This window comes from Cherax quadricarinatus, chromosome 8, assembly GCF_038502225.1.
Source record: "Cherax quadricarinatus isolate ZL_2023a chromosome 8, ASM3850222v1, whole genome shotgun sequence".
Classification (NCBI taxonomy): domain Eukaryota; kingdom Metazoa; phylum Arthropoda; class Malacostraca; order Decapoda; family Parastacidae; genus Cherax; species Cherax quadricarinatus.
In genome coordinates, this window is record NC_091299.1 from 24,290,695 (window position 1) to 24,303,194 (window position 12,500).

General features: G+C 44.8%; 1 protein-coding gene across 3 annotated transcripts in view; it reads left to right on the top strand.

Moving 5' to 3' along the window:
• The window catches only part of Reck (Reversion-inducing-cysteine-rich protein with kazal motifs), a 230,510-nt gene that overhangs the window by 215,649 nt on the left and 2,361 nt on the right, over positions 1-12,500 (top strand). For all 3 annotated transcript variants that reach the window (XM_070082959.1, XM_070082961.1, XM_070082962.1), the window contains 2 exons: positions 4,377-4,549; positions 10,605-12,500. The exon at positions 10,605-12,500 is cut by the window's right edge and continues 2,361 nt beyond it. In XM_070082959.1, the coding sequence (XP_069939060.1) occupies positions 4,377-4,549; positions 10,605-11,082 (651 nt within the window). In that variant the 3' untranslated portion in view covers positions 11,083-12,500. The remainder of the gene's footprint in view (positions 1-4,376; positions 4,550-10,604) is intronic.

The following is a 12,500-nucleotide window of genomic DNA, read 5'->3' on the forward strand; positions in this document are numbered from 1 at the left end:
TGTCTCTCCTACACACCTGTAAGGTGAGTCCTACCTTGTGTTCACTTTCAGTTCTGCTGTAATTCTGTGTGAAAAATGCTTTAATCACGTTTATGTTTAGAGAGAGAAGTGGGAGTGGTGGATGGGAGGGGAGGGGAGGGGATGGGTGGGGATCGGATGGGAGGGGAGGGGACGGGTCGGGAGTGGTGGATGGCAGGGGAGGGGATGAAAGGGGATGGGAGGGGGTGCCACATAAGGTTACGCTAGAGTTAAGATCAAAGAGGTGTTGGTTCAGCAGTGTGTGTTGTGTTGGTGGTAATGTTGGCAGCTCTACCAACTGCTCACTCCCAGCTCACCAGCTCTCTCTCATACACACACAAGAGGTATGATAAAGCTCATGCAGCAGGAAGAGTAACCTAGTAGTGACCAGTGAAGAGGGGGGGCCAGGGACTATGACTCGACCTCTGCAACCACAATTAGGTGAGTACAGACACACACACACTGGCACTCTGGTGGAGGAATTATGTGACTCAGAATAACGCCTGAAGTTGTGAGGGCAACCTGGCCTGGCACAGATATTCAGGTGACAGGGGAAGGTGAATAGTGGAGTGGTAGGGGAGGAGGGACGGCTGGGGTGGCAGAGGTGCACGGATGGTCTGGCAGACCTCATGACCTGTCTAATGGTCTAACCCATGGTTTTTTTTTTTTTTTTTTTTTTTTATTCACCGGTATTCTCCCGGCCCGGGTCTTTTCCAAGTAGTGGTGACCCGGCCTTGGCTCCCTATCTGAGCGTTGCCTCCTGGTCTTTTGAACGCCCGTTATCTTAATTGATCAGTGCCTCCTGGTCTTTTGAACGCCCGTGGTCTTAATTGATCAGTGCCTCCTGGTCTTTTGAACGTCCGTGGTCTTAATTGATCAGTGCCTCCTGGTCTTTTGAACGTCCGTGGTCTTAATTGATCAGTGCCTCCTGGTCTTTTGAACGTCCGTGGTCTTAATTGATCAGTGCCTCCTGGTCTTTTGAACGTCCATGGTCTTAATTGATCAGTGCCTCCTGGTCTTTTGAACGTCCGTGGTCTTAATTGATCAGTGCCTCCTGGTTTTTGAACGTCCGTGGTCTTAATTGATCAGTGCCTCCTGGTCTTTTGAACGTCCGTGGTCTTAATTGATCAGTGCCTCCTGGTCTTTTGAACGTCCGTGGTCTTAATTGATCAGTGCCTCCTGGTCTTTTTGGTTCATATAAGACCACAGCATTCCTGGGTCTCCTGGTGTCTCTCTGGTTTCTGTAAGACCACAACATTCTTGGCCTCCTTGATACCCTCTCTCTCTGATCTCTGTAAGACCACAACATTCTTGGGTCTCCTGGTCTTTCTCTGGTCTCTGTAAGACCACATAATTCTTGGCTTCCTGGACTCTCTCTTTGGTTTCTGTAAGACCACAACATTTCTGGGTCTCCTGGTCTCTCTCTCTCTCTCTCTCTCTCTCTCTCTCTCTCTCTCTCTCTCTCTGGTCCCTGTAAGACCATCCTTGGCCAAGTAAGCTGTGAGGAGCTTGATCAAGCTTAAGCTCACTCAGGAGCGACTCCTACCTGGTAAGTGATCAGCTACGTCGTCTGAATTATTCAGATATTCTTTTGCAATGGTGATTGTCGTCTGAACGACTCGTCTGTCAGTGTGTTAGGTTGGGAGGACTGACGCACGCCTTACACAACACTACCATCACTCTGCGTCTCATTCCATCGTTTCATTTTGTCAGTTTCTCTACAAGCCTAACTAGATGTGGGTTCCATACTGGCTCTGCGTACTCCAAGATGGGTCTGACATATGTCGTATATAGGGTCGTAGATGCCTCCTTGTCGACGTTCCTGAGAGCTTCCCTTTAATTTGTCAGTCTCACCTTTGCTGCAGTGGTTCTTCAGTTGATGTGCCTCAGGTGAGATGCTGGGAACTATGCTTGCCCCGCGATCGTTCAGGGAGGCTTGCAACTTTTGTCACCCTGAGCCTGTACTGAACCATGCTTACCCTGCGATCGTTCAGGGAGGCTTGCAACTTTTGTCACCCTGAGCCTGTACTCTGTTACTTGACGTCTTTGCCCTTCTCCGATTTTCATAACCTGTCAGAGCAGTCCTGCAACATGTCCAGAGCCATGTGTAGTCTGTCCTGGTATACTCCTGTTTGTATTCTTTTCATTAGTTTCACATCATCTACGGACAGGGACACCTTTCACTCGATTTCCTCTAGGTTAGGTAAGGTTTGTCAGGAAACAGGATAAGTGTTTCCTGACGCGGGTCTTAGTCATATGATGATCCGCCACTGAATCTTTCGGTCATCTAACCGAGCCCTTCCGCTGGCTTACTGGTCCACCCCTTTAAAAATTATGGTTATTATAACCATTTGTCTAATAGATCGATTTCCTTTGTCATGTCGTTCACATACACTCACAAAAAAATACTGGTCCAAGTACTCATCCTTGTGGAACCCCAACTGTAACACTCACCCATTCTGATACCTCCCTGCTAATTATTCCATGATCCACTGTAGTGCATTCCCTGTTATTAGTACCTGCTCATCTAATTTCTGTGCCAGTCTCCTGCGAGGTGCTTATTCAAACACGTCTTACAGTTCAAATATATACAGTTTACTCACCCGTCTCTCTCCTGCCTCATTTTCTTTACTTTATCATAGAACTCTAGCAGCTCTGATAACATGTCCGTCATCATGTTGTTGTTGTCCTCCCCTTGTGAGTCTTCTAGCTACCACTGTTATGTCCACTATTATGTTGTTGTTGTCCTCCCCTTGTGAGTCTTCTAGCTACCACTGTTATGTTCACTATTATGTTGTTGTTGTCCTCCCCTTGTGAGTCTTCTAGCTACCACTGTTATGTCCACTATTATGTTGTTGTTGTCCTCCCCTTGTGAGTCTTCTAGCTACCACTGTTATGTTCACTATTATGTTGTTGTTGTCCTCCCCTTGTGAGTCTTCTAGCTACCACTGTTATGTCCACTATTATGTTGTTGTTGTCCTCCCCTTGTGAGTCTTCTAGCTACCACTGTTATGTCCACTATTATGTTGTTGTTGTCCTCCCCTTGTGAGTCTTCTAGCTACCACTGTTATGTTCACTATTATGTTGTTGTTGTCCTCCCCTTGTGAGTCTTCTAGCTACCACTGTTATGTCCACTATTATGTTGTTGTTGTCCTCCCCTTGTGAGTCTTCTAGCTACCACTGTTATGTCCACTATTATGTTGTTGTTGTCCTCCCCTTGTGAGTCTTCTAGCTACCACTGTTATGTTCACTATTATGTTGTTGTTGTTCTCCCCTTGTGAGTCTTCTAGCTACCACTGTTATGTCCACTATTATGTTGTTGTTGTCCTCCCCTTGTGAGTCTTCTAGCTACCTGTGCTGTCGTGTCTTCCCTCATGTTATTGTTATAATATTCCTGTGTTGGTCTCCTGCTCTTGAGTGGAGAGTTGTATATCACCGTCGTCACCATCTTGGGTCCCCCACTTCTGAGTATCCATGTTATGTAGTCAGTCATCCTGTCTCCCATTATTATATTCATCTTTTTCTGTATGTGCACATGTGGTGACTAATTTTGTAGCATTTTCCATATATAGAGTATAAGCACCTGATTATCTCTCATATATAGAGTATAAGCACCTGATTATCTCTCATATATAGAGTATAAGCACCTGATTATCTCTCATATATAGAGTATAAGCACCTGATTGTCTCTCATATATAGAGTATAAGCACCTGATTATCTCTCATATATAGAGTATAAGCACCTATTATCTCTCATATATAGAGTATAAGCACCTGATTGTCTCTCATATATAGAGTATAAGTACCTGACTGTCTCTCATATATAGAGTATAAGCACCTGACTGTCTCTCATATATAGAGTATAAGTACCTGACTGTCTCTCATATATAGAGTATAAGCACCTGATTGTCTCTCATATATAGAGTATAAGTACCTGACTGTCTCTCATATATAGAGTATAAGCACCTGACTGTCTCTCATATATAGAGTATAAGTACCTGACTGTCTCTCATATATAGAGTATAAGTACCTGACTGTCTCTCATATATAGAGTATAAGTACCTGACTGTCTCTCATATATAGAGTATAAGTACCTGACTGTCTCTCATATAGAGAGTATAAGCACCTGATTGTCTCTCATATATAGAGTATAAACACCTGATTGTCTCTCATATAGAGAGTATAAACATCTGATTGTCTCTCATATAGAGAGTATAAGCATCTGATTGTCTTTCATATTTAGAGTAAAAGTACCTGATTTCCTCTCATATTTAGTGTGTAAGCACCTGATTGTCTTATAGAGTATAAGCACCTAATTTCCTCCCTGATTACCCAGGTAAAGTAGTGTTGTGTTACAGAGGAGATGCTCGTCCGTGGGCGTGGTGTGTGGGCGTGATGGGCGGACGTGGACGTCAGAGTGCCACGCCCATGCCCACTACGTATCACTAGACTACAGAGGTCCGTGTAGGGCCGTGGGCGTGCCAGGCACTCAGTGCCCTGGTGTGGTCTGTCCTCCTGCTCCTCATCCAAGGTGAGGGAGCAACAACTACAACAACAACAATTAACAAACACCTGAGGGACGATGTATGACAGGTTTAGCGCTTCTCCATACAGTAGAAGCTGAGTATTTCTACTATAGAGTAATGTATACTTCTGTATAGTATACCCATACCACCCGGGCTCCACCTAGCACTCACCTACTTGTACTCACCTATTTGTACTCACTTATTTGTGGTAGCAGGGGTCGATTCATAGCTCCTGGCCCCGCCTCTTCATTGATCGCTACTAGGTCCTCTCTCTCTCTGCTCCATGAGCTTTATCATACCTCGTCTTAAAACTATGTATGATTCCTGCCTCCACTACGTCACTTGCCAGACTGTTCCACTTCCTGACAACTCTACGACTGAAGAAATACTTCCTAACATCTCTTTGACTCATAGAAGTCTTCAACTTCCAATTGTGACCCCTTTTTGCTGCGTCCCATCTCTGGAACATCCTGTCTCTGTCCACCTTGTCAATTCCTCGCGGTATTTTATATGTCGTTATCATGTCTTCTCTAGCCCTCCTGTGCTCTAGTGTCGTCAAGCCGATTTCCCTTAACCTTTTTTCGTAGGACATTCCCCTGAGCTCTGGGACTAGTCTTGTTGCAAACCTTTGCACTTTCTCTAATTTCTTGACTTCCTTGACCAGGTGTGGGTTCCAGATTAGTGCTGCATACTCCAGTATGGGCCTGACGTACACAATGTACAGAGTTTTGAACGATTCTTTACTGAGGTATCGAAACACTATTCTCAGGTTGCCAGGCGCCCGTATGCTGCAGCAGTTATCTGGATGACGTGCACCTCAGGAGATGTGTTCGATATTCTACAAACCCTAATATCCTTTTCCTTAAATGAGGTTTGCAGTCTTTGGCCACCTAGCTTATACTCCGTCTGCGGTCTTCTTTGCCCTTCCCCGATCTTCATTACTTTGCATTTGACGGGGTTAAATTCGAGGAGCCAGTTGGTGGACCAGGCTTGCAGCCTGTCCAGGTCTCCTTGAAGTCCTGCCTGATCCTCATCTGATTTAGTTCTCCTCATTAACTTCACATCATCTGCAAACAAGGACACTTCTGAATCTATCCCTTCCGTCATGTCATTCACATATACCAAAAACAGCACTGGTCCTAGGACTGACCCCTGTGGGACCCCGCTCGTCACAGGCGCCCACTCTGACACCTCGTCACGTATGATGACTCGTTATTGCCTCTCTGTCAGGTATTCTCTAATCCATTGCAGTGCCTTTCCTGTTATATGCGCCTGTTCCTCTAGCTTTTGCACTAATCTCTTGTGAGGAACTGTGTCAAAGGCTTTCTTGCAGTCCAAGAAATGCAATATACCCACCCCTCTCTCTCGTGTCTTACTTCCGTTACTTTGTCATGAAACTCCAGTAGGTTTGTGACACAGGATTTTCCTTCACTGAATCCATGCTGGTTGTCGTTCATAAGCTTGTTCCGTTCTAGGTGCTCCACCACTCTCCTCCTGATAATCTTCTCCATCACCTTGCATAATATACACGTCAGTGACACTGGTCTGTAGTTTAGTGCCTCGTGTCTAGTGAGTGTATACCAGTGTATGCCAGTGTATAGTATTGTATACAAGCCTCTCTACATTACTTTGCTGACTATACACGAGGTAATACACCCCAATCTTGCTGTGTATATACCGGGAGGTGTATGTCTCTTTATGTATATACACTGTGAGGTGTATGTCAATGTATATACACTGAGAGGTTTATATCTCAGTTTACATTAATCAGTATTTTAGGTATTAAAGCATTCTTGACTGGCGGTGTAATGGTGACATGAAGCCTTAATGACCCTCGTGTGGTAGATAGACTTCAAACCTGATTAACCAACCAACCATCCATACTTGGGTGTTATATCATACAATCTAGTTGTATGTTCTATTATTGTATCATATATATAGTTGTATGATGTATTACTGTATCATACACCTAGCTTTATGATGTATTACTGCATCATACATCGAGTTGTATGATGTATTACTTTATCATTCATTCTAGTTGTATTATGTATTAATGTATCATACAGCTAGTTGTATGCATTACTGTATCATACAACTCGTTGTATGATGTATTACTGTATCACATTATCTGTATGATGTATTCATGTATCATACATCTATTTATGATTATTACTGCATCATACACCTAGCTGTATGATGTATTACTACATCTAGGTGTATGATGTATTAGTCATACAGTTAACTGTATGATGTATTACTATATCATACAGCTAGCTGTATGATACATTACTGTATCACACTAGTTGTATGATGTATTACTGTATCATACACCTAGCCGTACGATGTATTACTGTATCATACACCTAGTTGTATGATGTATTACTGTACCATACAACTAGTTGTATCATACAATCTAGTTGTATAATGTATTATTGTATAATGTGTTACTGTATCATACAGTCTAGATGTATGATGGATTAATGTATCATACACCTAGTTATATGATTATTAATGTATCATACAACTAGTTGTATGATGTATTAATGTATCATACATCTAGGTGTATAATATCTTTATTTACTACCAGTACATGTACAAGGTATACAGATCATACCTGACATCAGTAACATACTACTATATAGAAAGCCGCTTGTTATGCTGAGCATTTCCCGCAAATTAGGTCAGTTTTGTCCCAGGATGCGACCCACACCAGTCCACTAACACCCAGGTACCTATTTTACTGATGTGTGAACATAGACAACCGGTGAAAAGAAACACGCCCAATGCTTCTACTCTCGCTGGGAATCGAACCCAGACCCTCGCTGTGTGAAGCCAGAGCTGTAGCCATCAGGCCACAGGGTCTGGTGGCCCCGTGGCCACCTAAGTGTATGATTCATTAATCATACTAGTTGTATGATGTATTATTGTATCGTACACAAATGGAGCAAACTCTTCCGCACAGCCAATTACAGTTGGTGTCCCACAGGGAAGTGTCCTTGGCCCTCTTCTCTTTCTCGTTTACATAAACGACCTACCAAATGCATCGCAATTACTCAAACCCACACTATTTGCAGATGACACTACATACGTCTTCTCTCACCCGAGCCCAGTCACGCTAGCCAATACTGTGAATACCGAATTACAGAAAATATCTACCTGGATGATGACTAACAAGCTTACTCTCAACATTGACAAAACCTACTATATTCAGTTTGGTAACAGAGCTACAGATGTCCCTCTTAACATAATGATAAACGGATCACCTATCACAAAACTCACAGAGGGAAAATTCTTAGGAATCCACCTTGATAATAGACTCAAATTTCAAACACATGTACAACAAATTTCCAAGAAAAAATCCAAGACCGTAGGCATACTATCAAAGATACGGTACTATGTTCCACAGTCAGCCCTCCTGGCCCTATATCACTCACTTATGTACCCCTATCTCACCTATGGAATTTGTGCATGGGGCTCAACAACAACTGACCATCTCAGACCACTAATTACCCAACAAAAGGCTGCAGTCAGAATGATAACAAATTCTCACTACAGGCAGCACACTCCACCAATATTCAAAACACTAAACCTACTCACCATACAAAACATCCATACTTATTATTGCACCTGTTACATACATAGAACACTTAACTCTGATACAAACCCTCCCCTCAAACATCTCCTTACCAACCTCAACAGAACACATGACCATAACACAAGGCACAGATCACTGTTTGATGTTCCTCGTGTCCATCTCACACTATGCAAAAACTCAATGCACATAAAAGGCTCTAAAATCTGGAATTCATTACCTGTGAATATAAAAGAAACACTGTCTTGTTTATAAATTCAAGTCTCTTCTCAAAAATCACTTACTCACCCACAACTAAATAAATACTGAATAATTGTATCTCATAAATGTTTCTCATTATTGTATCTCATAAATGTCTAACCTGTGACCCAATCAAACTTTGTTATTTTTAATTATCTAACAGAATACTCCATTCTAGTGAATGTTCAGCAACACAGTAATGACCATATGACCTGTCTTTGTAATACTCATTTGTGCTTAATTGTTAACTGTTTACAACAATGTTTACCACTGAATATATCATTGCTTAGTTAATCTTAAGCTAATTTTAAGCCTGCCCGTAATGCCCTGCATACAAGGAGCTTTGGCATGTTACACTTAACCACTGTATTTCTATGTACTTCAGTGTATCATGTTCAAATAAATAAATAAATAAATAAATACAACTAGTTGTATGATGTATTACCATATTATAATCTTGGTGTATGATTTATTAATCATGGTGGCCCGTGGCGAGGGCCTGGGTTCGATTCCCAGCGAGGGTAGAAACATTAGCAGTGTTGCTTTACACAGGTTGTCTATGTTCACACATCAGTAAAATGGGCACCTGGGTGTTAGTGGACTGGTGTGGGTAGCATCCTGGGTGTTAGTGGACTGGTGTGGGTCGCATCCTGGGTGTTAGTGGACTGGTGTGGGTCGCATCCTGGGTGTTAGTGGACTGGTGTGGGTCGCATCCTGGGAGTTAGTGGACTGGTGTGGGTCGCATCCTGGGTGTTAGTGGACTGGTGTGGGTCGCATCCTGGGTGTTAGTGGACTGGTGTGGGTCGCATCCTGGGTGTTAGTGGACTGGTGTGGGTCGCATCCTGGGTGTTAGTGGACTGGTGTGGGTCGCATCCTGGGACAAAACTGACCTAATTTGCGGGAAATGCTCAGCATAACAAGCGGCTTTCTGTATGTCGTTGTTGTCAGCTATGGTCTGTATACCTTGTACATGTTCTGGTACAATTATTATTGGTTTAGAAAGACACGTAAGCAAACACTATAACATATTTATTAGAAAACGTTTCGGTCCTGGAACCTTGATCACTTCTAACATACAGAGGTAGAAAGACATTATATATATAGGCGGAGAGTGAGATGTGACGCACGTGACCTGAGGAATGTCATAAGAACATAAGAATGGAGGAACACTGTAGAAGGCCTACTGGCCCATGCGAGGCGAGGGTAGACGATGAAATCACGTGACTCCTGTGTTGTTGGGTTGGTGCTGCTTAAGTATCATGTATGCCAATGTTTTTGAAATTTTGTAGTTTCCAGTGTTGCGTTCTATAGTGTCGGTGACGGTGATTAGTGAGGCTTCTAGGCACCGTCGGCGTCTGAGGTCTGGTTCGGTGAGAACGAGTTGTGCCTCGTTCCAGTTCATCAAATGCCCCGTGGAGTCTCTGTGGAGGACACAGGCGTACCTTACATCGTCTCTGTCAAAGGCATTTCGATGCTCATTCAGGCGGACTGCAAGATCTCTGCCTGTCTCGCCTACATATTTCTTGGGACAGGCAGAGATCTTGCAGTCCGCCTGAATGAGCATCGAAATGCCTTTGATAGAGACGATGTAAGGTACGCCTGTGTCCTCCACAGAGACTCCACGGGGCATTTGATGAACTGGAACGAGGCACAACTCGTTCTCACCGAACCAGACCTCAGACGCCGACGGTGCCTAGAAGCCTCACTAATCACCGTCACCGACACTATAGAACGCAACACTGGAAACTACAAAATTTCAAAAACATTGGCATACATGATACTTAAGCAGCACCAACCCAACAACACAGGAGTCACGTGATTTCATCGTCTACCCTCGCCTCGCATGGGCCAGTAGGCCTTCTACAGTGTTCCTCCATTCTTATGTTCTTATGACATTCCTCAGGTCACGTGCGTCACATCTCACTCTCCGCCTATATATATAATGTCTTTCTACCTCTGTATGTTAGAAGTGATCAAGGTTCCAGGACCGAAACGTTTTCTAATAAATATGTTATAGTGTTTGCTTACGTGTCTTTCTAAACCAACTTGTCGGTATTTATTACCAAGGTTTATACCACAATTATTATTATTATTACTATTATTATTATTATTATTATTATTATTATTATTATTATTATTATTATTATTATTATTATTATTATTATTATTATACAGCTAGTTGCATGATGTATTAATACAGGTTTATTGATTGTATTTTCTTGTTGCAGTTGTGTGGGCGTGGAGTGGAGTGGGTGGTGTTGTGGGCGTGTGTGTGGGGGAGGGGTGGTGGTCAGCTGGTCCACGCGGGCGGTGGAGGTGGCGGCTGTGGTCCTGCCCACCCACCGCCCACTCACCCTCACCGCCCTCCTCGCCGCCCTCGCCGCCCATGTGAGCGTCTCGGAGTGCCAGGTACTGGGCCAGATCACGTTGGAGGGCAACCTGCTGGTGCTCCTCACGCCCACGGCCGCCCACACGCCCACCCCCCCGCCCCTGGTGGCGGGGGCGTGCGTGGTGGAGGCGGAGAGGCTGGTGGGCGTGGTGCGGGCGCGCTCACCACGCCTCATGTCCGTCCTCCCTGCTGCAGCCCTCACCCTGGCCGCCCCCGCCCACACCAGCGCCGCCCACGCTGCCGCCCATACCTGGACCTTCACCGCCTTCGCCCTACTGATCAGCAAGAGTCTGTTAGCGGTCCAGAGGATGTGTTAGCGGTCCAGAGGATGTGTTAGCGGTCCAGAGGATGTGTTAGCGGTCCAGAGGTCTGTTAACAGTCCAGAGGTCTGTTAACAGTCCAGAGGTCTGTTAATGGTCCAGAGGTTTGTTAGCGGTCCAGAGGTCTGTTAGCGGTCCAGAGGTCTGTTAGCGGTCCAGAGGTCTGTTAGCGGTCCAGAGGTCTGTTAGTGGTCCAGAGGTCTGTTAGCGGTCCAGAGGTCTGTTAACAGTCCAGAGGTCTGTTAGCGGTCCAGGGGTCTATTAGCGGTCCAGAGGTCTGTTAACAGTCCAGAGGTCTGTTAGTGGTCCAGAGGTCTATTAGCGGTCCAGAGGTCTGCTAGCGGTCCAGAGGCCTGTTAACAATCCAAAGGTCTGTTAGCGGTCCAGAGGTCTGTTAGCGGTCCAGAGGTCTATTAACAGTCCAGAGGACTGTTAGTGGTCCAGAGGTCTGTTAGCGGTCCAGAGGTCTGTTAACAGTCCAGAGGTCTGTTAGCGGTCCAGAGGTCTGTTAACAGTCCCGAGAGACTGTCAGGGAGTTTCTTATGGTGCTATGGACGTCAGTTTTTCAGTGCCTCTTTAGGGTATTACGGCACTCTAGACAGTGCCACACTCTAGACAGTGCCACGGCATTCTAGACAGTGCCACATTCTAGACAGTGCCACGGCACTCTAGACAGTACCACGGCACTCTAAACAGTGCCACGGCACTCTAGACACTGCCGCGGCACTCTAGGCAGTGCCATGGCACTCTAGGCAGTGCTATAATTCAGAAACCAAAATCAAAAACTGTCCTCTAACTCAGATAAGTGCCAAAGTATCTTACAATGTAGGTAATTATTATTGTTATTGTTGTTCGTGGAAGAGAATGATTGGCACTCATGGCACTCGGGTGCCACGAGGGAGCTGACGTCAGGTTTGAGCTTGAGGGTCATTAGGAGTGCCACTGGGGGTCCAAGAGGGGCCAGTGGAAGCCCCAGCTCCATGGAGCTGAACTCTTCTCCAGGCTGAGGGACTGACCACCTCAAATAATATTTCTCCGAAGTTGATGGACTGATTATGCCATCTTTATTTCACTACTATTGCTCCCTTGTATCTAACTGACGAAGCCTACTGTGTAGGCTTCCTGAGACCAGGTAAATCAGGTCTGGTTTCAGGACCTCGACAGTTCCTCTTGAAGAGAATACAAAGGTCACAGTACCGTGACTGGAACAGCGCACTACTACAGAAGGCACCTGTACAATGTTTCGGAATGTTTACTGTGGAAATGTTTCGCCAGCCAGTGGTGGCTTCTTCAGTCCAGCACAGAGAAGAACAGTGGAAGATGTAAATAAATGGTGTGCAAACCCGACAAGTTTATACATGTGCAGCAGTTGGGTATCTTTATTCTTGAAACGTTTCGTCACACAGTGGCTTTTT